The sequence below is a fragment of the Talpa occidentalis genome, unplaced genomic scaffold, assembly GCF_014898055.3.
Source record: "Talpa occidentalis isolate TD23 unplaced genomic scaffold, MPIMG_talOcc4v2.1 talOcc4.11, whole genome shotgun sequence".
Lineage (NCBI taxonomy): Eukaryota > Metazoa > Chordata > Mammalia > Eulipotyphla > Talpidae > Talpa > Talpa occidentalis.
The window spans coordinates 42,038,247-42,064,691 of NW_023601104.1; the positions used below are offsets into that span (position 1 = coordinate 42,038,247).

The 26,445-nt window shown below is 44.9% G+C and overlaps 4 protein-coding genes across 10 annotated transcripts in view; 1 reads left to right on the forward strand and 3 right to left on the reverse strand.

Annotated features, from left to right (window-relative positions):
• NEDD8 (NEDD8 ubiquitin like modifier) lies at positions 1-10,807 on the reverse strand. Of its 3 annotated transcripts, XM_054689436.1 has the most exons (5): positions 10,269-10,791; positions 9,671-9,776; positions 1,148-1,195; positions 907-989; positions 1-360 (listed from the first exon to the last, which is right to left on the reverse strand). In XM_054689436.1, the coding sequence occupies exons 2-5, from the start codon at positions 9,734-9,736 to the stop codon at positions 264-266; spliced, it is 294 nt and encodes a 97-aa protein (XP_054545411.1). In that variant the 5' UTR covers positions 9,737-9,776; positions 10,269-10,791; the 3' UTR covers positions 1-263. The 3 variants fall into 3 exon arrangements, 2 of the variants coding, with proteins under 2 accessions (XP_054545411.1, XP_037359038.1); XM_037503141.2 differs by lacking the exon at positions 9,671-9,776 and having other exon boundaries at positions 10,269-10,787; XR_008549697.1 differs by lacking the exon at positions 1-360 and having other exon boundaries at positions 948-1,044; positions 9,667-9,776; positions 10,269-10,807.
• On the forward strand, positions 10,354-24,609 carry GMPR2 (guanosine monophosphate reductase 2). Of its 4 annotated transcripts, XM_037503137.2 has the most exons (11): positions 10,363-10,848; positions 11,256-11,369; positions 11,641-11,760; positions 14,151-14,234; positions 15,238-15,411; positions 16,167-16,248; positions 16,335-16,441; positions 16,605-16,647; positions 17,293-17,452; positions 17,600-20,629; positions 22,950-24,609. In XM_037503137.2, exons 2-10 carry the CDS (start codon positions 11,283-11,285, stop codon positions 17,787-17,789), a joined length of 1,047 nt encoding a protein of 348 aa, XP_037359034.1. In that variant the 5' UTR covers positions 10,363-10,848; positions 11,256-11,282; the 3' UTR covers positions 17,790-20,629; positions 22,950-24,609. The 4 variants fall into 4 exon arrangements, with proteins under 4 accessions (XP_054545388.1, XP_037359033.1, XP_037359034.1 ...); XM_054689413.1 differs by having other exon boundaries at positions 10,354-10,848; positions 17,293-20,629; XM_037503136.2 differs by lacking the exon at positions 22,950-24,609 and having other exon boundaries at positions 10,354-10,848; positions 17,293-20,814.
• On the reverse strand, positions 15,156-21,209 carry TINF2 (TERF1 interacting nuclear factor 2). Of its 2 annotated transcripts, none has more exons than XM_037503135.2 (9): positions 20,740-21,209; positions 20,488-20,592; positions 20,273-20,374; positions 20,086-20,193; positions 19,902-19,998; positions 19,293-19,743; positions 19,135-19,202; positions 18,941-19,032; positions 15,156-16,680 (listed from the first exon to the last, which is right to left on the reverse strand). In XM_037503135.2, exons 1-9 carry the CDS (start codon positions 20,929-20,931, stop codon positions 16,636-16,638), a joined length of 1,260 nt encoding a protein of 419 aa, XP_037359032.1. In that variant the 5' UTR covers positions 20,932-21,209; the 3' UTR covers positions 15,156-16,635. The 2 variants fall into 2 exon arrangements, with proteins under 2 accessions (XP_037359032.1, XP_037359031.1); XM_037503134.2 differs by having other exon boundaries at positions 16,642-18,805.
• Positions 23,039-26,445, reverse strand: part of TGM1 (transglutaminase 1) — a 14,362-nt gene continuing 10,955 nt past the window's right edge. The window contains exon 15 of the mRNA XM_037503133.1: positions 23,039-23,437. Within this exon, the coding sequence (XP_037359030.1) occupies positions 23,215-23,437 (223 nt within the window). The 3' untranslated portion in view covers positions 23,039-23,214. The remainder of the gene's footprint in view (positions 23,438-26,445) is intronic.

Here is a 26,445-nt window from a genome sequence, read left to right on the forward strand (position 1 = left end):
GGCCAAGAAATATTTTATTGACAATGGGACATAGCCATGAGAGGGAAGCACACAGGACTGCAAACTAAAACCCAATTGCCAGGTAGGGCCTTTTGGGCCAGGAACAATGCATCCTGGGGTCCTCACAGTCTCCCACCAGTAGACACACAAGACTGGGCATCCAGGAGAGGGGTCAGTGGCTCTGGTGTCCCAGGCTGTGAGAGGATAGATGATGTCTCATTCTGACCGACAGGGTAAAGGAGGTAAAATGGAGGGAGGGTCCATCATTGCCTAAGACCACCTCCTCCTCTCAGAGCCAATACCAGGTGGAGGACTGAACCACCTAGGATCTTGTAATCAGCTGCTGTCTTCTCATCATTCCTAAAGGAAAAGGAGGCCAAAAAAATTTTAAAAGATTAGAAATACCATCTAGAACAGGACTCTTCACCTGGCGTTTTGGTGATGGTGGTGTCTTGATGAGAAAAAAATTACACCTTTATCTTTATGAATTCCTGAAATTTCATATTTATTTCAATTTTAAACACAGGAAAAACCCACACTGGTATCAGCTATGTGGGTAACTATTAACAATAGAAATTGGATATATTCAATCATGTCACAACTACATGCAGCTATCTTCAAAATATTTCAAAAGTATGGTAATTAGATCTTAATGTATTAATAAAGAAGCATATATATTACTATATCACAAATTTGTTTTAGTATTTTGATAGGTATATTAGTTTCTTTTGTAACTGTGTTTTATGTCTGCAAAAATCTTATTGTGAGAAGGGGTTCACGAGCTTCACCAAAATGCCAAGGAGTTCAAGGCACCAAGAAAAAGGAGGCAGGCTTGCTCCACCTACAGCAATTGCTTTCTGATCTTCCCATAAGCTTGCTATGCCCTCATTCCCATTCCAAACTCACATCTGTTTACCGCTGTAGATGAGCCGCTGCTGTTGTGGGGGGATTCCTTCTTTCTCCTCCACACGCTCCTTGATTCGCTCCACCTTTAAGGGTATAAGTGCTCAGGGGTAGGACCATGGAAGTGTAAATGAACAAACGCTATGCAGATAGTATGAGAACAAAAGAACTAAGTAAATCAGCATATCCAAGCAAATGCACATGGTAGGGAGACAGGCATGAAGAGGTGTTGGATATATATTACCTTGTCTGTGGGTTCAATGTCAATCTCAATCTCCTTTCCCGTCAGCGTCTGAAATAAACAAAGGTTTCATGAATTCTTCTGGCCCAATATACAATTTGTCTCATAGGTAAAACATCCTGTCCTGGTCTCTGGGAGACATTCTCAGCAAAGTTGCTTTGAAAGAGTCAGAAGTCTTTGATCATAACTGTATCCATCAAACATTTTTAGACTACGGACAACTTTAGTAGGGCAATATTATGAGAACCTCCTTACCTTCTTAATCCTACAGGTCATCTCACATCCCACCCCACTAGTACCCTTGAGAATACTGGCATTCCTTTGGATAAGACAGCAATGAGAAGTATCCTAAGGAAAGTATTCCTTTGAGTTAGAAAAACCTTGTTTTATATTATCAGTGTTAAAAATTAACATGCAGACAATTCAAAGAGTTCTCAAGGACACCAGTGATCATTTCTGCCCAGTTTTTTAACTGGCACTAGAATTCAATATTCTGTTCTTCCATTTCTCTAAACTTCTACATAAATCTTAAATCGCAGCTCTGGTCTTCCTGGTTTCTTTCATAGGTTAAGGGCTGTGTTTGGATATTGTGATATCTGAACACAATAGACTGACCCGATACTTATAGAGATTATGACCATTCAGTCCTATCTGCCCTTGCTCTTTGATCTCTACCAGCACCAGTCTACTATAACCCAGACCACATGCATACCATATACTGTCTAATTTAAGGACTTTTTTTTACTTCTGTTTCCTTGTTGCCATATCCTCCCCACTCTTTCTTAAACCTCTAAGAACTCTTTAATATAAGATCAATGACTTGTCCCCAAAGCACTTTAATACCTATTACGGTTGTTATTTAAATAGTAAACTCTACAACTTGCACTCCAACTTCCTAAAGACTATTCATCTTCTTAATCTAAGCACAAAACACACAGTAAATATTGTGGAGGGGATAAATAGGCCAACAATCAAGTAATAATCACAGTCACAGTCGGCATTTACTGAACACTTTGCAAGTCAGAAACTCTGCTGGGTGTCTTTTTTTTTAAAGATTTATTTTTATTTATGCATAGAAGGATCAGGGTATAGGTCAGAGGGGTGGGGGATGAGAGGATTCACCAGAGACAGAGTGGGGAGCAGAACAGGCAGGGGAGCAGAACAGAATCACTACTACATCTTTCACTGAACTGAAATATACTGCTGAGGGAAGCAGCGGGCGAGGAGGAGAGGTCTGCTGTGCCATGAGGTTAGCTCACTGGCCGGGGATCAAAATCATGCTGCAGTGGCTGGTGACAGCTTGATAGCGCTGAGACTTTAACCCCTGAGTCATGAGGGAGGCCCCTATGCGGAGTGTCCTACATACATAAATATATTTAACCTTTATAAGTATATATGAGATATGTACTATTACTATCACCATTTTTATAGAAGAGGAAAATAGGCCTGCCTTAGAAGTGAAAAGAAGAATGTGGATCTAAACGCAGATGCTCTGGCCTGTGTCTGAGCTTTTAGCTTTGTACTCAGTACTGCCTGATTCTGGTGGATCTAGTATTGGGATCCAATGTATTCTCCTATGGGAGGTTCACAAAACAGCACGTGGTTTCCATTTACATTCACACAGACCAGCATGAAGAAAGCACTTAGAAACTACTTCTCAATCTCAGGAATGATTCTAAGTATGTGTCCCAAAAATGCAAGAGTCACTCCTTTGGATTTACCTTTTTAATGCAAAAGTATAAATAAACAGTTTCAACTCAAGTTTCTATCTCTGTGTGAAAATTTTCAAGACCCTATGATAAGAAGAGAAAAACGATGACAGAGAGATTTTCATGAAATCAAATATATATATATTCAGGTGTTAGAATGTCCTTTAATGAAATGACAGTGATTTTCAGGGTAATTTTTAAAGGCCCTTTCCTGACAAAATGAAAAGTCTTCAATTCTGCACTGCTCACAAATTATTTCACTTAATTGACTTTAATACTTTAAACACAAAGACTCGTCAGAAAAATTTTAAATGCAAAAACTCTTGAAAGAATGTGTATCCAACAGAAACATATCAGGTTAACTGCAGCATCATTTGTAAAAGCAAAACATTAAAAACTGCCTAATGTATATTAAAAAGAAAACTATTGAACTATGGCAGAGAATTATATATATTTTAAGCAACAGTTTATATGCCAACATGAAAAAATATAAATGTATTTATCATATCCTATATGTATGTATATATGTACACGAACAAAAATTAAAAGTATACAAATATCTCTTATAATAGCGATTATCTTTGAGAAGGAGCATAGGACTGAGGGGAGGGTTTAAATGGACATATATTTCCTTTCTCACATAAATATTATAAACAAATGTTCATTCTGATTTAATAAAAAATTTTAGAGTCTAAAAAAGACTCTAAGACCTGAAACTGCTCTAAGAGTAAGAGGATTGCACCTAAAGACACTAAAAAAAATAATAATAAAAAAAATTACTGGACTGTAAGATCTAAAACTCTGTGACTGCTCTTTTGTTTCTGAGATTGACAGTAGAAGCCCATCAATGTATTCAGTCAGCAACCTGGTGATATGGTGTCCCAGCAACACCACCTCAGGCGAAATCACGACTATGTCCCAAAATATACCTATAACAAGGTTATCACTGCCTTTTAGCACTGAAAAATTAGATATACTATCTAAACATCCAATAGTTGAGGATTAACTAAATTACGGCACAAACATGGAGGGAAAATTACAGTTTGTAAATAATGTTTAGAATAACAATTCCAACCTTGTGGGAAAAAAAAGTTCTACGTGCATTTATGTGCTTTCAGTTTGGTTTTTTTTTTTTTATATAGAGGCATGTTTTATTTTATTTTATTTATTTGTTTGTTCATTTTGTTTATACATGCACTGGGTACAGTCAGAAGCGCGGGAGGGTGAGAGAATTCACCAGAGCCAGAGCGGGGAGCAGAGCAGGCAGAAGGACCGAAGTACACTGCTGAGGGGAGCAGTGGGTGGCAGGAGAGGTCTGCGCGCCATGTGGGACCCTCCTCCAGTAGCCGGGGAGCAGCCGGAGATCGAACCGGCGCCGCAGAGGCTGCGGGCAGCTTCACAACCCAGCGCTCAACCACTGCGCCACCGGGGAGGCCCTATGTGCTTTCAGTTTGGGTGGATATAAGTATCAGTGTTTTTATCTTGAGTTGTAAGATTATAGGTGATTTTAATTATAAATCATATTTAAATATCTATAATATGTGTTTGTCTGTATTTTCCCTTTTTCAGTACCATGAATATACTGTAAGGGGAAAAATGTTCTTAAAACAATATCCTTGCTGAGAGTGTAAGGAAACAATTCTGTAAAACAGTACTGTCCAGTAAAAACAGAAATGCAACACAAACCACACACACAATTTAAAATAAACTAGTAGGGCCTCCCTGGTGGCGCAGTGGTTGAGCGCTGGGTTGCGAAGCTGCCCGCGGCCTCTGCGGCGCCAGCTCGATCCCCGGCTGCTCCCCGGCCACCGGAGGAGGGTCCTACATGGCGCGCAGACCTCTCCTGCCGCCCGCTGCTCCCCTCAGCAGTGTACTTCGGTCCTTCTGCCTGCTCTGCTCCCCGCTCTGGCTCTGGTGAATTCTCTCACCCTCCCGCGCTTCTGACTGTACCCAGTGCATGTATAAACAAAAACAAACAAACAAATAAATAAATAAATAAAACATGCCTCTATAAAAAAAATAAAATAAAATAAACTAGTAGCCACATTTTTTCACCCACCCTTTTCCCCCTTAGCCACATTTTTTAACAGTGAAATTTTATTCTTTTTTTTTTTAAGATTTATTTATTTATTTATACAAGAACCGGGGTACAGGCCAGATGCGCACGAGGGTGACAGGATTCACCAGAGACACAGCAGGGAACAGAACAGGCAGACTGATGAAATACACTGCTGAGGGGAGCAGTGGGGCGACAGGAGAGGTCTGTTGTACCATGTGGGACCGTCGCCAGCAGGCCAGGATTAAACCCGCACTGCAGTGGCTGTGGACAGCTTCACAGCATGGCACTCAACTGCTTGTGCCACCAGGGGAGGCCCGAAATGTTAGTATTCTTAAACCTAATATATTCAAAATACTTCAACATGCAACCAATATAAAAACTGCTAATGTATTTTATTTATTTTGTCTAAATCTTCAAAATCCCGTGTATGTCAAAATTAGAGCACATCTCAATTCAGATGATAAATTTTCATCTGAAATACCTGATCTGTATTTAAACTGCTCATCAGCCCATGTGGCTAATGGCTTCCATAATGGACACTGCTCAAGCACTATTAATATATTAGATAACAATGAATTTAGAATACCCACATTTTGTAACTTCTAATTTAATATTCTAGGAAACTAACATCATATAAGGTAAAACAATCTGATGTAAGTGCATACCACATCACCACCATCATGAATGATTCTCACATGAAAATGCATAAAACATTAATCAAGGGCCTCCCCTGGTGGTGCAGGCGGTTGAGCACAGCACTATGAGGCTGTCCGCAGCCTCTGCAGTGGCGGTTCGATCCCGGCTGAAAGGCGAGGGTCCCACATGGCACCGCAGATCTCTCCTGTTACACCTGCCGCTCCCCTCAGCAGTGTATTTTGTCAGTGTGCCTGTTCTGTTCCCCTCTCTGTCTCTGATGAGTCCTCTCACCCTCCCGTGAATCCGGCCTGTACCCCGATTCTTGTACAAATAAAATAAATCAATCTTTAAAAAAAAATTAATCAAGGGCCTCCCCGGTGGCGCAGCGGTTGAGCACTGGGTTGCGAGGCTGCCCGCAGCCTCTGCAGCGCCAGTTCGATCCCCGGCTGCTCCCCGACCACCGGAGGAGGGCCCCGCATGGCGCGCAGACCTCTCCTGCTGCCCGCTGCTCCCCTCAGCAGTGTACTTCGGTCCTTCTGCCTGCTCTGCTCCCCGCTCTGGCTCTGGTGAATTCTCTCATCTTCCCGTGCTTCTGACTGTGCCCAGTGCTTGTATAAATAAATAAATAAACAAACAAATAAATAAAACATACCTCTATAAAAAAAAAAAATCAAGTCTCTAGATCTTACTGCCAATTGACAAGAAATATAGAGGAAAGAGGAATATATTAAAAGACAACATAGGGATGTAATCATCAAAATCCAACTGTAGCAAACTATATGGGACAAATAACCTTCTTTATTCAACAAAAACAGGGAACAGGAGGAAATGCTGATTTAAAAAGGCTTAAAACACATAGCAACCAATTGCAGTGTGTGGATCTTAGTGGGATCCAGATTTGAATGAAATACAGAAAATGAGACAATAGAGTAAATCTGATGATAGTAAGGAATCTGTTCATTTTTTATGCATGATAATCATGGTTATGTTAAAAAAGTTCTTTTTTTTTTTAAAGGAATCTTTTTTTAAAAAAAATATTTATTTATTTATTTATACAAGCACTGGGTACAGTCAGAAGTGCGGCAGGGTAAGAGAATTCACCAGAGCCAGAGCAGGGAACAGAACTGGCAGAAGGACCGAAGTACACTGCTGAGGGGAGCAGCGGGCGGCAGGAGAGTCTGCACACCATGTGGGACCCTCGCTGGCAGCCGGGGATAGAACCGGCACTGCAGAGGCTGCGGGCAGCTTCGCAACCCAGCGCTCACCAGGGGAGGCCCAAAAAGTTCTTTTATGAATCTGTTTCATAGAACCTCAATTGACAAAAGTTGATAAATACAAATAAGATTAGTCATGAGGTGATGATAATTTTTGAAGTTGGGTAAAGGATTGTCTGTTTGAAATTGTCACAATAAAAATTACTTTTTAAAGTAATTGAACAATTGTAAAAGATACTCTTAATATATCTTGTCACATTGGTTTCTTCCTTAAGATCTGGTCATCGTGACCTGATCTGCTATTTAACAACACTATGATGAACACCTAAGTCCAAGATACTGCTTTAGGCACCCGAAGAACATGAGAGAAATGAAGTGATCCAGCCTTTGCCAAGAAGCTTCTTAAGGTGAAGATTTACAACCAAGAAACAATGAGACATACAATTAACAGAACAAACCAACATATAAGGAAGTGTCATCCTGAATAGTATTGTCCAAACACAAGGTACAATGACAAAGTGCTGATGTGTGTGAAAAACAACAATGATTACTTTAAACCTGAATGAGAGGACGTTTCTCACCCACTATAATAGCTAAAATAAAAATATTAATATGTATACTAACTAATAATATACTAACATGACTAAGCAAGGGTACAGAGCAGCTAGAACATTCATTCATAGCATGGGGGTATGTAAAATGGTACAACTCCTTAGATAACTATTTGACAGTTTGCTTTAAAGTAACAAATATCTACCACATGATTCAGTAATTCCATTCCTGTGTATTTACCCAAAGGAAATGAAAACATGTCCACAAAAAGACTTGTATAACAGTGTTATAGGAGCCTTATTCATAATAGCCAGAAACTGGAAACAATCCAAATGCCCATCAATAGAAGAATGGATGAATAAATTGTGATACAGTCATCCAATGGAATACTACTTGGTAAGGACAAGAGACATAATACTGAGTGAAAAAAGCCAGACACAAAAACTGTATGTCATATAATCCCATTTATATAAAATTATAAAACAAGCACAATTAACCTATGGATCTTTTAGAGTGCAGGGGTAAAAATGTTCTACATCTTGTGGTTCCATGGGTGAATTGAACATTAAGAACTTTTGCCTTATTCTATGTTAAAAAAAAAATTGAAAGTTGGGGCTCAGAAAGTTGCCCAAAGTAATCTGCCAAGGTTATCAGTGCAGGATCTGGGGCTAGGGAGTAATATGATGAAAGTTTAAAGAAAAGCTGTACACTATGATTCTGTATATCATGTCTTGGTTTAGACTCTAAATTTTGGAGGGAGTATAGCAGTAGAAAAACTTGGTTAAAGGTATCACAGAGAAATAAAAAATTAAGTTCATGAGACCCCAGATCTAAATAAGGGTAATGAGAATGGAAAGAAAATGAAGCACAAAGATTGTCAAGGGAAAAATTAAGTTCTATAAGGAAAATGACTCAAACAAACTGGGTTCCAGACACTTGGCAGAATGATGGGCACAATGTATGCGATGAGTACTGGGAAAATGACATAAGATGATGTATTTAATTTTTGAGCAATGGAAATGAGCTATCCAGAGAATATTTAACTCAAAAGGGATTTACTTGTTAAGGATTGCAGAAAGAGATACAGAAGAATTAAGCTAGCTACATGGAGATGACAGCTGAAGAAAAATTTGCAAAGGAATCCTAATAAAACATTATCATTTCCATAGTAATTAACAACTAATTGCTTTTAAATGTATTTAACATATAATAAAGACATGCATTAAAAAAAGAGATGGAGGATAGAGAAACAGAAAGGAAAGTGGTTTGAGAAAAGAGAGAGAATTTGAGAGAAGTACTAAATAAAGATGGATTCAAATAAAGAACCCAAATCTAGCGCTTCATTACTCAAACTGTAGTCCCCAGACAAGCATAACTTAGTTAAAAAAGGCCAAACTAACATTACTCTGCATCAATTGTCAAGCCATCTGGGAGCATGTTAAAAGTGCAGCGTCTAGGGTCTCATCCCAGACCCAGTTAATTAGAAGCAACATTTGAACAAGATCCCCAAATGATTAAGCACTTTAAAGGTTAGAAGCCCATCTAGATTACAGTATTCTTTTTAATGCAGATCTTAACCCATTAGAGGGTTATGCAATAAACAGAATAGAACTGAAAATATCTGACATAGTAAGCTTTCTGTACGGGACATAAGTTTTTGAGTGTAGGTTGGGATTTGAACGTTTACTATACTTGAACACAAGTATAGTAATCTTCTCTTTGGATGAAGAGTGTACTAAGAGGATATTACAAGCCATAGGCATTGAAAAAACAAAAGCATTTATCTTGCTAGTGTTTTTTATATTTTGACAGTGACCCATATTAAGATATACATATTAAGAAATACATTAACTATTAACACATACATGTATAATACACATGCAAGATGGATAAACATGTCACAAAAAATACTCTCACCCAGGAATATACCAATAATTCTATTCTTTTTTTTAATTGTGGGTTGCCTGTGACCCACTGACTCATTCTTTGATTTCACAATCAGTGACTCTTTTATAGGTCACTAATCAAAGTTTGAAAATGATTTTAAACATGCTGTTTGGTCTCAACCTTAAGAGAAAGGACTGAAGAGAAGGTTTAGAATGGTTATTATGTATGGTAAATACACTAAGGATACACTAACGATAAAAGTAAAAAGTAAAAAGCAGTAAAAAGGGCAAACTAACATTACTCTGCATGAATTCTTAGTTTTGTCTCTGTCTGAAGGTACAAAAGAAGTAACAGCAGACAGGACTAATGAGGGCTAGGAACTGGTGAAAAAAGAACCATGGGAGTTGAGATATGGAGTTAAAGAAAACACTGCTAGTAACAAGAACTAGGGCCCTAGGAACTAACCTGCCTCAGTCAAGAAGTGAGGCTGGTCCAGGATGCCCGGCTCAGAAAGGCGGGTGCTGCCCGGTAACATTCCCAGCTTTGATTCCTGAAGGTGGGCTGAGATACTACAGCTTGGCGACAACCAACAAAAGCTTAGTCTAGGCCCTTCGAAGCCCCTGCATCCCCCCGCCAACGTTTTGGGGAATGCTCGGAAGCATCCTATGTTGGGGGGGGGGGTGGAAGCAGCAGACTCCCAAACATGAAGAAAGGAGATCAGGGCTGATTCCAAAAATCCGAGACAGGGGATTCAAGCTGCTGCTAGACCTTCTCTAGGACCGCAGGGTTTCGAGTACAGACACACCGGACAAAGGTGGCCTCCTTCTGGGGCAGCCCTGGCAGGAAAGCGGGAAGAGCAGAGACCCCGGGGTCGTCGGCTAGCCAGTCCCCCGCTCTCAAAGCCCCTTAGGGGCCCCCTAATTTCCCATCACCCCTCGCGCAGCGCCTTGAGGTTGTCAGCGCCCTCCAGGCTCTGGAAAGGCGTGGTTCGCCTTCCCTGCTCCTCCCAAAGGCACGGCGGTCAGCCCAGTACCACTGCGCCTTGCCAAGGCTGGAGGTGCTCCCACCTTCACTTTAATAAGCATCTTCTTCCCAGTTTGGGGCTGCACACAGATAAATTCCTGCTTCTACCGCTGCGGTCGCCGCCGCCGCTTCCCAGCACTCTGCCTGCGGGAGTCAGTTCTGCTTCCGGGTCATGATCTGGCCCCACCCACCCTAGTCCGGCCTTCTTCCCACCGCGTTCCCGAAAGGCCCAGGAGTGCTCCACGTTTCGCTTCAATGGCGTCGTGAGTGAAAAGAAGGCGGTCAGCTTAGTTACGGCAGAGGTGACCCTCCCGCGAGTCTCAGAGTCCCTGGCGAGCCCGGGCTCGTGGAAAGGGGCTGAGCGAACTCTTAGGCCAAAGGGCCGTCCCGCGCGTTCCACCCTGGGAGTTGTAGTCCCCAGTGCCTCAGCTCTAACGGCAACCTCAGTGTGTGAACTTGGTTACCCACAAGGCCCCCCCGGAAGCTGCCATTGCTGGACTAATCGGACTCGCCGGCAATTAGCCGAGCTTATTTCTGTGACCCAGAAGCCTTTGCGGGGTCGCGCGAGGAAAGTTGCTAAGGGGCGCTGCGGGTCAACTGCCACCTGGGCCAAGGCGACAGGAAGTGAGTACCCTTATTCCGGAAGCTGGTTGTGGGATTACCCCCCCCCCCGCCCCCCATTACTTCTAGCCCTCCCAAATCAACCTCTTATTCCAACTGCTCTTTGCAGGGACAGGGAAAAGGAAGAGTAGCAGGATAAATAATGCACCTTTTTAGGACCACTCATGACTCCATCCCAGTTTTTTGCTCCAATAAATAGTACCTGGGATGGAGACATCGAGAGTAATCGCAATCATGGGATGGGTCAGAGGTGACAGTCTTGAGGGACCAACGTCTTAACCTATGCCCCGATCTTCCAAGTTTAAGCGAGGAGAGGGATGAACTCTGCCACTAGCCCCAACTGCGCATTAGGCCTAGGGGGAGAATGGTTCAACTTACGCTCCTAACCTTTCCCACCTTCCTGCCTTCAGATTCCTCGAGACCTGTAGGCCCACAACATGCCTCACATTGACAGCGGCATCAAACTGGACTTCAAGGATGTCCTGTTGCGCCCCAAACGCAGCACTCTTAAGTCACGAAGTGAGGTGAGCCTGCTTCCCTGGTTGCTCCTTCATTCAAGCTCCTTCTGGGCCAGGACTGAAAAATACACTGACTCTTGTATTCCTTCAAGAGGAGTACAAATCTCACAGTAATAATAGAAAGATTAGATGCAGGCAAACATCTTTTCTAGATCTTTAGCTTGCTGTGTAATTGGATGTGTTCATCATGCCACATTATGCCAGTATGTTTGTTATAGGACTTAACAGTATTTTTTTTTTTTTAATGAAATGTTCAGTTTCCTGTTCGTGTCTGCAGGTGGATCTCACAAGATCCTTTTCATTTCGCAACTCCAAGCAGATGTACAATGGGATCCCCATTATTGCTGCCAATATGGATACTGTAGGCACCTTTGAGATGGCCAAGGTTCTCTCTAAGGTAGGACTTCCCTCAAACTCCTTCCTCAGTTATGCCCAGTTTTGTAAGCTGTTTGCAGAGGTATCTGCATCCCCATCCTTTTTCCACATAAGCTCTCTGGCAGTTAAAAGTAAAGGTGCTCTAATTCTTACCCCCTCACTCCCAGGACTAAGGCCCTTTTATCCGATGTTCAAAGAAACATCTGAGTTACTGAGATTTAAGTTTTGCCCTCATTTTTCTGATATGAGAACTTTCCCTTTTCTCCTATCCAGTAGTAGATTCATCCTGCCAACTCTTCCTACCACCCACCTCCTCCACATCACATGCATCTCTCCACTACAGCACAGTTCAGGATACTAAGCATTCACTGTTTTAGTCCAGAAACTAAATACAGTTAGAGCATTAAAAAATTCCTAACTCGAAGATTCTAGAGAGAATCAGCTTGATTTTCTTTTATGCCTCATTTATTTTAATCTCCCGCTAATTTATTTTAAGCCCTAGGTCCTGGGAGTATTTGGGATCTGCCCAAAATGGAATTTTTTTTTCTTATATACAGGTTATTGTTCACTTTCAAAATGGAAGATGGTGCTCCTGTCAGCAATATTACCTGCTTCTGTACTTGTAGTCAGAACTATCTACATGGAGGTAGTTACTCTAGGCACCCCGAGAACATATGCACTCTTCTGGTTAATCCGTGTAGCCCTGCTGCTTGATGGATTCTGTTACCACTTGTGGCTGTTAGTCTTAAGGACTTCATCTCCCTTTCTCTATTTTTGATTGCTGTAAGTCTTTATGGAATGTGTTGTCATTTTTCTGAAATTGATAGTCATGCAGTTTTAGTACTGTTTTGCTGTTGTCATTCATTAACTGCTTAGGAATCCTGCTGTTGACCACTGTCTGTGTGTTGTGTCCATAAGGTTGGGGAATGGTGAGTCTGACTTGAACATTAACAGTCATGCTGTAATAATGGACCTTGTTTTTTATTTATTTATTTATTTTTTTATAGAGGCATGTTTTTAATTAATTTGTTTGTTTGTTTTTGTTTTTGTTTACATGCACTGGGTACAGTCAGAAGCGTGGGAGGGAGTGAGAATTCACCAGAGCCAGAGCGGGGAGCAGAGCAGGCAGAGGGACCGAAGTACACTGCTGAGGGGAGCAGCGGGCGGCAGGAGAGGTCTGCGCGCCATGTGGGACCCGCCTCTGGTGGCCAGGGAGCAGCCGGGGATCAAACCGGCGCCGCAGAGACCGTGGGCAGCTTCGCAACCCAGCGCTCAACCGCTGCGCCACCGGGGAGGCCCTAATGGACCTTGTTTTGATGCTTTATGTTGAGACTGTCTTTTCAGTACCATTGATGAGTGCTGAAGAAATCAGATTTTAGAGATAGAGCCAAGTCTCACAGTAATAATAGAAAGATTAGATGCAGGCAAGCATCTTTTCTAGATCTTTAGCTTGCTGTGTAATTGGATGTGTTCATCATACCACACTATGCCAGTATGTTGACAGTCAGCTTACCAACTAGAGTGATTTTTCTTTTTCAGCATGTTAAGAGCAAAGTGTTACTGAGAAAGCAGAATTCAATATAAGCTTCTGCTGGTAGCACTGATGATGGTGATCTCTGAGTATAGCAGGAGCTGTTGCTGGCTTGTATGTGACATCCTTTTATTTCTTGACAGTTGCAAGATTTGTGCTGTCGCAGTCACCTGCTGCCTCTTGTTTGTATACCTGCATCTTTAAAGTGCCAATGTTCACAGTAGCCTTTGGGTGCCTTTCTCAAAATATTACTGTATTGCTTGCGATTTGCTGAGCTAAAGTATACAAGAATTTGAACTTGGTTGAAAAACTTTGCAGTTTGGTCATATCGCAAGAAAATTTTTGCTTCATTGTAGTGGAGATAAAGATTATGATAGTACTTTACTCATTCTGTTAGCTTTAAGGCCTGACCTTTTATGAGCATTTAGACCCACTGAATTATTACTGTTAAAGAGACCAGAAGATATCAAAAATTGGTTAGTGCAGTACCAGGTTACCATAGTAGGAGGGATGAGTCTGCTGCAGACATGGGCTCTGTTCAGCCTCTTCATGACTCCTACCAACCACTTGTCCCACTGCACCAGCAGCTTGTCCTTGTCATCCTTTAAGATAGAAGCACTGTATGTGCTGGCAGGTGAAATCCAGTCCAGATGACTTAGTACTTTGGTGGGAGTATTTGACAAGAATCAGTTTATGGTAAAAGCCCTATTGGGATTTCTTTGTAGGGAGAATAATGATTGACTTAAAAATTCTAACTTAATCCTGACTTCTTGCAAACTTGCAGTCCTTTTCTCCCTTAGAATGGTATAAAGGTCTGCGTCTAGAAAAAGTGACTTTTATAAAATTCTTTCCTTTTTGACAACTCTTTTTCTTCTCCCTAGTTCTCCCTCTTCACTGCTGTCCATAAATACTACAACCTCAAGCAGTGGAAAGAGTTTGCTAGCCAGAATCCTGACTGTCTAGAGGTAACACTGGGTCTACCATGGTCCTTTCTTCATCCCAGTTTTCCAGTAATCTTTTTTTTTTAAAAAAAAAAAAGGATTTATTTATTTATTTATACAAGCACTGGGTACAGTCAGAAGCATGAGAGGGTAAGAGAATTCACCAGAGCCAGAGCGGAGAGCAGAACAGCAGACTGATGAAGTATTCGGCTGAGGGGAGCAGCGGGCGGCAGGAGAGGTCTGCGTGCGATGTGGGATCCTCACCCAGCGGCCGGGGATCAAACTGGCACTGCAGAGCCTGCGAGCAGCTTCGCAACCCAGTGCTCAACTGCTGCGCCACTGGGGAGGCCCTCCAGTAATCTTTTTTTTTTTTTTTTTTTTAAGATTTATTTATTTATTTATTTATTTATTTATTTATTTATACAAGCACTGGGTACAGTCAGAAGCGCGGGAGGGTGAGAGAATTCACCAGAGCCAGAGCGGGGAACAGAGCAGGCAGGACCGAGGTACACTGCTGAGGGGAGCAGCGGGCGGCAGGAGAGGGTCTGTGTGCCATGTGGGACTCTCCTCTGGTGGCCGGGAGCAGCCGGGGATCAAACCAGCACTGCAGAGGCTGGGCAGCTTCGCAACCCAGCGCTCAACCACTGCGCCACCGGGGAGGCCCATAATCTTTTTTTTCAAAAAGATTTATATTTATTTATGCATACAAGAACTGGGGTGTAGGCCAGAGGTGCAGGGGTGAAAGGATTCACCAGAGACAGAGTGGGGGGCAGAACAGGCATATCTACTGAAATACACTGCTGAGGGGAGCAGCAGGCAAGACTGGAGAGGTCTGTTGTGCCATGGGGGTCTACTCCCTGGTTGGGACTGAACTTGGGCTGCAGTGGCTGGCAAAAGCTTGATAGTGCTGAGACTTTAATCCCTGCACCACCTGGGAGGTCCCTCTTTTGTTTTTTTTTTTTTTACTTCCTGGGGACCAGCCGTTGCCTCCATATGCCACAGGCTAAGGCCTTTGTTGCTCCCACAGAATCTGGCTGTCAGCTCAGGCACAAGCTCTTCTGACTTTGAGCAACTGAAAGAGATCTTGGAGGCTATTCCCCAGGTGAAATATATCTGCCTGGATGTGGCAAATGGCTACTCTGAACACTTTGTTGAGTTTGTCAAGGATGTGCGGAAGTGCTTCCCCAGCCACACCATCATGGTATGTTTCTGTTACCCTGTGGTTGATGTACTCCTCTCCCTCTCCTTCCATGCCTTTTTGTATGTCTCCCCTGCTGCAGTATGACTTATTTAATCATGTCGCTGAGTGAAAATCCATGGTTCCATGCTAAAATTTTTGATGCAGGTGATGTCCCTGCACCGCAATGGGATATTTATCCCACCATGATGGGATATTTTGCACCATACACACCTGTGGTACATATATACCTGCCCACTGATAGGGACATGTACTGCAGTCATACAGAGGGTCACATGAAATGATGCTTTATTGTTTTGATAAACTTGGGGGAGTGATAACAAAGCTTCACTTTCCTCACAGCATTAGGGCGTCTCTGTATTGTCCAGTAAAAACAAAGTGTTGTGCAGATGAATATTTAGTCTCAATATCAAGTCTTCCCCCTTTCCCTGAAGTCATGACAGCTTAAGGACAGGATATGTTTGGGTCTCCTGGCAGGGAGAGGGAGATAAATCTACTGTAAACCAGATCTGAGCTTGGTCTAGTTGGATCCCAGCTTTACCTCAGTGCAACAGCGACACTGGCTATTTACTCCCTACCTCAGTGTGGGAGGCAGCACTCTTTCAAATGGTTGTTCTAGAAGTCTGCAGAGGGGCCAGGAGAGGGAACCCAGGTACCCTTCTTTATACTACTAGTGCAAAATCATGTCTCAGACATACCAAGCCACTGCTTCTCTTATTTCCAAACTTAAGAATGCTGTTTTGATTGCTCTGTCTCAGGCAGGGAATGTGGTAACAGGAGAGATGGTGGAAGAGCTGATCCTCTCTGGGGCTGACATCATCAAAGTGGGTATTGGACAAGGTAATCTAGTTCTTGGGGGGCCACTGGCTACCCTTTCATCAGCAAACACCGGTGGAGTACTTTACTCTTTCTTGTGTTCTTCTCAGGCTCTATGTGTACCACCAGGACGAAAACCGGAGTGGGATACCCACAGCTCAGCGCAGTGATGGAATGTGCAGACGCTGCTCATGGCCTTAAAGGCCACATCATTTCAGTAAGTCCCAAGGGCAGGGCAGAGTATGCAGTTTCCAAAACATCTGGTTTTCTGCTGGGTATGGAGGCTGTGGCAGAGGTGAATAAGGACTCCAAGGTTCCTGTTAGTTCTGAGGTGGGCTGATGGAATCCATGCTCTTTTCATAGAGGTCCTTATTTTGCAGGATGGAGGCTGCAGCTGTCCCGGGGATGTGGCTAAGGCTTTTGGTAAGGATGTTGAGAGGGCACAATGGGAGGATCCTGTAGAAAAGGATGGACCACCTCTGAGGGTTTAGGATCAGGCTAGAAAGGCTAAGGAAACCACTCATATTCTGTAATATTAACTGGTCACCCTGAAGCCTATGATGTCACCTGGTCAAGCCAGCAGGCTGCAGGTATGCTCCAGGACCATCTCACCATCCTTTGGATTGCTGGACAATGCCTGAGCCCCACCCCAGATGTCAGATTTGGCTTTGGGGAGTAGGGCTGTAAACTTGCAATTCCACAGCTTCCCAGAGGATCCCTGCTCACAATAATCTTGGAAAACTTTTCTCTTGAGACACTGGTAGTTAGTCATGCTCATCTGGGCACAGTAAAAGGAAATGACTAGAAGATGGCAAGTGTAGCAAGGAGAGAGCACAAGCCAGGCAGAGCATCTCCAGATTTCTCTTTTTAAATTCATGAGGAAATCCGGCTCACTGAGTAGAGGACAGGGCAGAACAGGCCTGTGGGGATGAGGGACCAGCCAGGGAAACAAAACCAGGGAAATGGTAGATTCATTTTCAGGACTGAGAATTTGGTAGGAGTTGCTTCTGAGTGTGGACATGTGGGTACCTAGACAGATTCATCTCTTTCCCTTCTTGATGCTGGCAGGGGCAGGGGCTGACTTTGTGATGCTGGGTGGCATGCTGGCTGGGCACAGTGAGTCAGGTGGTGAGTTCATCGAGAGAAATGGCAAGAAGTACAAACTCTTCTATGGAATGACTTCTGAAGTGGCCATGAAGAAGTATCCTGGGGGCGTAGCTGACTACAGGTACACATGGAGGCCAGCAGCAGTGGGTGGCTGCTGGGAGATGGATGGTACAGTTCTTGGGAGAAAAGTGGTAAACCGGGTCAGAATGCTAGAGACTGGGGAAGAGTCACTGGGCTTAAGGAATTCAGGAGTTTTTCCTACTCTAAGGGCCTCTGAAGGAAAGACAGTGGAGGTGCCCTTTAAAGGGGACGTGAAATATACCATCCAGGACATCCTCGGAGGCGTCCGCTCCACATGTACCTACGTGGGGGCAGCTAAGCTGAAGGAGCTGAGCCGGAGAACTACCTTCATCCGTGTCACCCAGCAGGTGAATCCCATCTTCAGTGAGGCGAGCTAGACCCTGGCAGCTCTGCCTTCCCAAGGTATCAGCACCCACCATAGGGCGTCCCAAGTGGGCTTCTCACTTGTGCCAGCTCCTTATTACTCATTATTTCCTGGTACCTTACTCCTGAGGGCTCCTGCAGTAATCTTGTACTTTTCTGTCTGCACAAGTGCCTAGGGCACTCAATGGGGAGGAAATAAAGAAGAAAGGCTGAGGAAAGTAAGATAATCAATTCAAAATCTGAGGACCCAGCATCCTGAAGATAAGCGGTAAAGATGCTGGTTCACATATAAGTGTTTTATATGGCCTTAGTCTGGAAGAGGTAGGCTTTAAGAATCATATTTTGTTAATCACTTTCATTATGAGTAGAAAGCTCAGAGAAAGTGTTTATACATTCAAATACTGTAATAAAGAGCAATCCAATGATGTAAAGAGATTCTGAAGTTTTTGAACAAGGCCCGGCATCTGGGTGCTGCAAGCAGCACCCCACCAGTTGGCTCCGCAGAAGCAAGGACAATGAGTACTTTCCCCATGAAATGTCTTCTTTCTAGTGTCCCGACCCCCAGCAGGTAACATAGCAGCATGAGAATGTACAAAGTGTATTCTGGCATGAAGACACACACACAGATATTTTCAGAATAGCCAAAGGAAATTTCCTTTCTATGCTTTTAGCCGTAGAGAAGCCAGTTCTGTTTTTAAGGAATGCCACACTCTGACCTTAAAGCAGCCTTCATTCCCCTCCTCATACCCAAAACAGTGTTTCAATAAATCCAAAATAATCACTAAACATACAAAGTAATTTGAGCAATGTGTAGTCAGGCCACCCACTGGGCTTTCACTGTATTCCCAATAAACTGTGTAGAGCTGAGGAGGAAGGAGACAAGCAGAGGGTACTCCAGTCCTATCACCAGTGTCTCGAGCTGTCTATATGGTCATAGGACGGGCTGCACTGGGGCCAGAAGGGGGAGGTATTCACAGAAGGTGGGGATCAGGGTGTCAAACTTTGTCTTCTGATAGTTTTCCAGAGACTCCTGCAGAGAAGGGAGCAGGGAGATCCTGTCACCACCTGGAACCATTCCCTGAGCCCTCCATGTTCTGGAGCATGTGGGTCTCTCGATTTTGTTCTGCCCATCCCTTTTCCCAACTTCCTAGTCCTTCCTACTCACCTTTCCTTCCCCCTGGCCATTTTCTTCCTCGTCAGAGTCCAAAACCAAGTCCCCTATGGTAATGACAGAGCTGCACAGAGATGGAAGACACACTGCAAAAAAGAAACAAATCAAACTACTCTTCTAGATGAACATGGGCCCTCAAGAATCCAAAAGATGAGGCGTCCGACCTAGACCCAACTCAGGAAACCTACCTGGTGTCATCGTCCTAGGGGGCGATAACGACAGTCTTACGGGGTTCATGGGATCATCCATGCAATTCCTGAAGTGGGAGCAAGCAAAGAAGATAGGGTGAAGGGAAAGCAGGCGAGGATGTGCTGTTGGTAGGGAGAAGCAACTCTGTACCACTCACTCCTTTTGCTCTGAGGCAAACAGGTCAACTGGGCTCTCCAGTGCTCTTTCACCTAGTGTCTGGGACGGGCCCTTGGCAGTGGAACCTGTTCTCTTGCCCACAGCACTTGCTGGATCTGCCATGTGCGTCCCTTGTTCTTCTCTCTCCTCAGGTTTAGATATGACCTGGGTTGGTGAACCCAGATTCCTAAAGGGGTACAGCATGACTGTGGGGCGCTCCTTATGGCCTCCCTTAGTGGATGTCCATCGGGACTGGATTCTTCTCCGACCTAGAGGGGCCAGATTGAAGTGGTGGCCAGCTAAAAGTTCTGGGTGCTTCCTTAAGGCTGCTCCCTGAGGAAGGTATGGATCAGGCTTGGCTTTTGGCAGAGGATTGTGGAGTGCTAATCTTGGTTGCTGAGGACTCTGCTCCATGGGCTCTGTCATGTCCACTGAATCAGTAAGCGAGCACTCTGAAAAGAAAAGGAATCTCCTTATAAAGAGAACAGATGATAGATGAACTCTGCCTGGTTTCTTGTGCCTCAGATCCATGTAACCCTTCCAATGGGTTGTCTCAAAAGGCTAAACACCCTACTCCCAAATTCCTAGTATGCCCAAATGGTCCTGGTACCTGGTAGTGGCCACCTCATGTCCACCGCATAATGGTTCAAGGCACAAGAAGAAGTGATAGAAACTCCAGGCTGCATCCAACTGAGCACATCCTGAAGCTGTGGGCAGGGAGAGAGGCATGAAAACCACTGTTTTTGATAAAACTACCCCACACTCTGCCCTTCTGTGTTTTGCCCCAATAAAACCTGCTGTGCTTGCAGTGCAGGAAGTGCTTTTTCCAGCTGACACAAGTATTCAAAAAACAGCTTTTCCATAGCAGCAAGAAAGGATTCCCCATATTCTTGTGCAAGATCCTGCAGGTGGGGAAGAAGCAGGTCAGGAGAGGACTAGACAAAATAGCCACATGGCAACTAACAAACGAGCCAGTCTCACCTGCAGCTTTGAAGTCAAATCTACAGGGCCCTCTGCTAGCTGCTTCACCTGCTGGCAAAAGGTTTCCCGTGCCTCTGAAATCTTCCTCAGATCCTGCTTTGTCTGTTGAGGGTAAGGAGTTAAAGGGAGTTAGGGGACCAGAATACAGTGGCTGGGATGAGTAATTCTGTTACAACTGTTAACTGAGATTAGTATTTCTTCCCGGGGTTACTCACGGCTTTGGGATCCCGCACTACAAGTCCGGATTCAGGGAAATGGTGATGCAGGGCATTGAGAACCTGGGCCCAAGGCCGATTCTGCAGGATCAGCTCCACCACGACCTGTGAACCGTACTGAGCTCAAAATCTCTACTTCGGGGTAAGCTGCCCTTTTCCAACTGGATCCCCCCTCAAAACGTCGTTGTTGTCAGATTCCCGCATCCCACCCCTCCCCTCTCCCGCTCTTCCAAGTCCTGCTGGCTCCAATACCTTGGCCTTGAGGCCCATACACAGACGTTCGTGGTGCCGGTAGCGAACCAAGCCCGGGGCAGCAGCGCGCAGGCATTGCAGAAACTCTAATACTCGCGGAAAGTGCTCCACGCTGCGTCTGCGCACCACAAGCCAGCTGGCGGCAGCGGCGAAGCGCAGGGCAGCCGGGCCAGCCCCCGCGGGCGTACCCATGGCCTAGGGCCCCATCGCAGGGGCAGTCCCTTCAGGTTCCTTCCGCCACGACGAAGCTTTCCAGCTCCTACTAGGGGCGGGGCTTCTGGTGGGCCTCGGCGCCTCGGTTATTTCGAGCTGCGCCGGGTACTTGGCGACCCGGCTCAGAGACCTTCTAGGGACAGGCCCCCGGAACTCTGGAGGCCTTTAGTTGGGCCCGGAGCCCCACTGGCGAAGGTGGCAAGCGACGCTGGCACCAGGGCCCCCAGTTCGCGCGCCGCCGCAGGCTCGCAGCCGAGCGCCACCTCGCTTCCGGCTCCGGGCCGGTTTCCTGCTCCGGGAAAGGGCGGCGGCGGCGGGGAGCCAATGGGCGGGCGGGCGGTCCCGTGACGCGGCGCCACAGGCCACGCCGCGCCGGCCGGGCCGAGCCCGCCGCGGTCCTGCCAGGCTGTGGTGACCGCGGGCTCAGCCGTCCTGGAACCTGCCTGCTTGGTGGGGGCTACAGAGAAGTCGCGGCCATCTCTAAGGCTGGACCTCCTAGTCTGTAGATCTCCTTGCCCTCCTCGTCGCCTTCGCCCTTTGAAGTCCCAGCCCCCAAACCAGCCCCTGCAGTGCCTTCCCAGGTGACTCGGCGCTTCCAATAAAGATTCAGCCGCCGCCTTTACAGAGCAGGAGAGGGCGCTCGCCCTTTAGAAAGGAATACAACAGTGTGAGAAAAGATTTGTGAGATCGTTAACCTGGTATTCTCTGTATGGTGAAACTGGAGGTCGTTTTTTGGATACTGTTCTGTGATGTCGAGGTCTGCTGAGCCATGTGGGTATCTCCCTGGCTGGGGATCGAACCCTTGCTGCGGTGGCTGCTGATAGCTTCATAGGTTGTGTCTTAACCCCTTGTGCCACCAGAGAGGCCCTGTTTGATGTCTTTTTTTAAAAAAATCACAGTTTGAAAATAAACCGATAAAAGTTTTTCTTTTGAATTTCTGTCCTAGTTCAGTCTAACGTAATTGTTTTGCTGGCCTGTCTCCTTGTCACCCTTCCTGGGGTCTCTCCCTATTTCCATCTCCCCAGACAGCGCCTGACACACAGCGTACAGACTTTGTTGACGGAATTACCTGTCCTGCTACCTTACAGGCAGTTAATGGAACTAACCATTATTTGGAGCATCTCCTTTTCTAAAGGTCGTGGTTTCTCCCTGTCTCTCCCCAAGATCAGTCTTCTGAGGTGATCCACACATTCAGCTGACTGCAGGAACTCTACTTAGAGGTTCCAAAGCACCCCACATTGGACATGTATGAAATTCTAGCTACTTTCCTTTTAAATTTTATTTCCCTAAAGTTCTTCCTTTATGTTGCCCCAAGTTTCTGACCTATATCGTTTTTCTTCTTTCTGAAGAATTTCTCTTAACATGTCTTGCGAGTCAGATCTGGTGACAAAGTCCCTTAATTTTTGTTTGAGAAAGTATTCAGGATCATTTTACTAAATCAGAAGTCTAGATTGGTGGACTTTTTTCTTTCAGTATATTAAACAGCTCCATCTCTTCTTGTTTGCATGGCTTCTGGAGTCCAATATAATTCTTACTTCTGTTCCGCTATAAGTAACTTGTACCTCGCTACCTTCATTATCAAAATTCTTTCAAAATTTTCTTTTTCTTTTCTTTTTTTCAGTTTGAATGATAGGCATAGATTTATCCTGTTTGGTGTTTTCTGAACTTCCTAGGTCTGTATTTGGTGTCTATCATTAATTATCAGGCTGCAAATATTTCTTTTCTTCTGGTATCCTTATTATGCATATACAACACTGTTGTAAATGTCCCATAGTTCTTTGATATTTTATTGTTTTATCATTCTTTTTTCTTTGCACTTCAGTTTTGAAAATTTCTGTTGACCTGTCTTGAAGTTCATTGATTCTTTCCTCAGTTCATATCCAATCTTTGAGCCCATCGAAGATATTCATCATTATAGTTATGGTGTTATTTATTCCAGGCATTTCCTTTCAGTTCTTATTTTGCATCTCTCTGCTTATATTACCTACCTGTTCCAGGACCAGAAATGCCACATGTATCCCCTGTACAGACCATGGAGCCATAATCCTTGTTCTGGGATGGACTGACAGATGGACAGAATAACTACTTCATTACAAAATAGTTTATTAGCATTTGTGCTGCCCAGTGCAAGTGAAGATCAGCCCCCTCTCCAGGTGCCCCGGCCTCCCCACCTGAGCCCCTAGGGGGCTGCTCTGCAGTGAGCCTGTCTTGAAGCAGTGTCCATGTTCATCAAACTCCAGTCCAATTGCTCCTGGCCCAGGGCTAAGCCCCACCTCGAGAAGCCATAGGGATGGTTTCTCCTGAATTGTCACCTCCAGCGTTTGAGAAGACCCTGCCTCCGGAGGCTGGAGCGACGTCCACCTGGATGACACCATGTACTTGGGAGAGCTGAGGACTGTCCAAGCTGGCAATGAGCTGGCGGGGGCCTGGTCGTACAGGCACAAATGTCTGACGCAGCGTCACTGTCTCGTTGCCCCCAATGTCCCTGTGGGCAGAGAAAGGGTCATGGACCTGGGCTGACTGGGGGTATGATGGGAGGAAGAACTGATGGGGCATCCATGAAGGAAGAAGCAGGAAATGGAGTTTTTCAGTCACTCTGGTCTCACCTGGTATCTCCACACCCACGACCAGACTGAGTCCCAAGCCGCCTCCACAGTCAGATCTGTAGCCACCCACCCGGGACTGAGCTGGAAATCGCTGTCATTTGACTCCTCCCTCCCCACTCCCACAGACACCTGGACAGAGATTGCTGCACTGCCTCCCCCTCCACCCCATTGCCGGCACTCCTCCCTAACCAACCATTCCCCATATTGTCTGGGGGTTCCAAGAGCAAGGAAACCAAAAGGAGACTTTGGGGTTCAACACGGTATTACCAACTAGTTTCTGTCTTGCTAACTAAGAAAATGGAAGAAAAGCAATTGTCCTCTGTGACAATCACCTTTACAAAAAAGGAGCATTTGAATATTTCAAAACAGTGGAAGGATGTTATCCCAGGAAAAAAGGGAAGAGTCTTCCTAAGGGCAGGCAACTGGCATCTTTAAATTGACACAACTCTCGTGTGTATGTGAGAGAGAGAGGCTGAGAGAGACAGAGACAGACACTATAGTGTCTTTATTCCCGTCTGTGGACCTCTGAAAAATCTATTCCCAAACCACCCCTCTGGAAATCACAATTTTGCCTCCTTGCCTCTCATCTACTTTTTCCATTCTATTCTCAGACTGCCTAGAGGTGAACTAATCCCTTCAAGGGCTTGGCTTCCTTGAGACCACAGCTCCCTAACACGACATGCTGGCTTGCTCTGACTCAGCCCCTTCCACCTGCAGAGCCCCATCAGCCCCTACCATTCCTCCTGCCCACCAGCCCACCGGCTCTTTCTGGTGAACTCTGAACTCACCTGGGCTGTCTCCAGGCCTAGCTCACACCACCTCATCAGTGAGAGCTCCCTGAGCATCTCCTGCTCTCAGGAAAATGACTCTCTCCTCAGAGCTCCTCCAGCCATCTGCATGTTGTGCTTTATACACTGAACATGACTGAATTGAAGTCAAACCTGCCAACATCTGTCCCTTTTGGCGTCTGCCTAAACCCTTATTTCTAGCCCCTGTCTCAACCTAAGCTCTCTTTGGGGACCCTTCTCTGGAACCTGACCCTGTGTAGACAACTCAGTCCTCCAATGCCGCAGACCAGCCCAGCAGCGGCGGGGAGATCGAGGCAATCTCAGGGATTGAGCGAGAACGAGCACAAGGTGGTTGAAGGATTCGGGCGGAAGAGAAAGAAAGAAATTACACTCAGATTTTCACTCCCTTAGAGTGTGTCTGTGTGTCATTTCTTTCTTTCTCTTCCGCCCGAATCCTTCGACCACCTCGTGCTCGTTCTCGCTCAATCCCTGAGATTGCCTCGATCTCCCCGCCGCTGCTGGACTGGTCCGCGGCACTCCAAGGGATTGAGCCAGCACCCCAACTGGGGGACAAGCTGTCCTTGAGGCAAAACACTTAGCTTGGAGTCTGCTTCCAAGGGACTGCCCTGGACCACATGCTAGTCCTTCTACTATTGTTAGCAGTGTGGCTTAGGGCAAGTTACTGAAACTTTCTGGTCCTAAATTTTTGGTCTGGAAAATGGAAGTGAATAGAAAATAAGGATGTGGATCAAATGGTTTTGAAGGTGCCTCTGAGCTTCACTAAGGAGGAAAACAGGGGAGCAAGGAGAGAGGAAGGGGGGGAGAGAGAGAAAGAGAGGGAGAGAGAGAGAAACCATTGTTCCTACCATGATAATGAGAACTGGCCAGGAAAGCCACAAAGCAGTTTAAAAAAAGAGAACAGAATAAGTCCAAATACAAATCTATATATCTGTATCTCTATGTCTGTCTATATACAACCTGCCTGTTAAGTTATAGGCTTGATTTCTCAACTTCCTACCATAATATGTAACTAGAAATTCAGTCTATTAGTGTAACAGGTAGGCTATACTCTGGATGGTTACACATTTGTGTGTTTAATTTGTGCCTACTTTTCCACAGACACAAAGTTAAAGCTATATGGGCTCAGACCAGCCTACACCAGTGTAGTTAATCCACACTATAATGGAACTACACCACTTCAGAAGCTAGCCTTTTCTTTATGCCATTATTTCCAGGAGAAATTGGTTTCCAGGTTCCAGTTAGAGATGTTGAGATCTCTCCCTGCCCGTCTAAGTGTCATGTGAGACCTTAGCCACACCTACACGTGAGTGTAGGTTGAGCACATCAGCTGACCAAGCTGGAATATGCCTGTAACTAAGCCCAGGTAGTGAAACCAATTCTCTGATAAGGACACCAGAACTTAGACATCCAGTTAGCACTGTCTTTCAATTACATACTTGTTCAACTATGATGCCAGTGCTTGAGACATTTTTTTTTATGTGGAATTTTTCTTTAGAGCTATTTAAAACCATACACATCATATGTTCTCTTTCTCTCTGTCTTATACATACATACATACATACACACATGCACACACACACACACACACACACACACACAGTATCCTTTATAGCCAAGCTCCATTTCTAATTCTATTATTACCCTTATTTTGTCCCCTTACCTTTTAATTAGTCTTAGCTCAGGCTTTTCCCCTAAAGTTAAATCCATCCCCCAATAAAGTCACCCTATAGACATTCTAGAGACTATGATTCAGGCTTTGGGGGAAATTCCCAAGAAGGATTTGGAACAGACTTTTCAACTCCCTTAGTGACTGTTTTGGCGGTGACAACAGCTGGAGGAGTAAGTTCTGGAATGTTTATTAAGTGGCCAGTCACCAGGCTGGGCGGCACACCTTTTGCTATAATGGAGTTCCATGCCGCAGCCTTTGATGTACAAATAAGAGCAAAGTAAACACCCATCTTGGAATCCAATTTATCCCAACCAACAGCTCAGGACTGTCACCCTGGGGCTCTCAACTGAAAAGGGAGGTCCCAGTCTGGGTTCATAGTCACTGAGGAGCCACAGAATGTGAGGACCTG

Bases quoted from the DNA above. Each gene is read 5' to 3' on its own strand.
- NEDD8 (XM_054689436.1), bottom strand. From the start codon at position 9,736: ATGTTACCGGGCAGCACCCGCCTTTCTGAGCCGGGCATCCTGGACCAG. The intron at 990-1,147 runs GTAATATATATC...ATACCCTTAAAG, and splicing joins ACATTGAACCCACAGACAAG to GTGGAGCGAATCAAGGAGCG. The intron at 361-906 runs GTGAGTTTGGAA...CTTTTCCTTTAG, and splicing joins ATCTACAGCGGTAAACAGAT to GAATGATGAGAAGACAGCAG.
- GMPR2 (XM_054689413.1), top strand. From the start codon at position 11,283: ATGCCTCACATTGACAGCGGCATCAAACTGGACTTCAAGGATGTCCTG. The intron at 11,761-14,150 runs GTAGGACTTCCC...TCTTCTCCCTAG, and splicing joins TGGCCAAGGTTCTCTCTAAG to TTCTCCCTCTTCACTGCTGT. The intron at 15,412-16,166 runs GTATGTTTCTGT...GCTCTGTCTCAG, and splicing joins TCCCCAGCCACACCATCATG to GCAGGGAATGTGGTAACAGG.
- TINF2 (XM_037503134.2), bottom strand. From the start codon at position 20,931: ATGGGTACGCCCGCGGGGGCTGGCCCGGCTGCCCTGCGCTTCGCCGCT. The intron at 20,593-20,739 runs GTATTGGAGCCA...TACGGTTCACAG, and splicing joins GTATGGGCCTCAAGGCCAAG to GTCGTGGTGGAGCTGATCCT. The intron at 19,744-19,901 runs GTACCAGGACCA...TTTTCTTTTCAG, and splicing joins CATGAGGTGGCCACTACCAG to AGTGCTCGCTTACTGATTCA.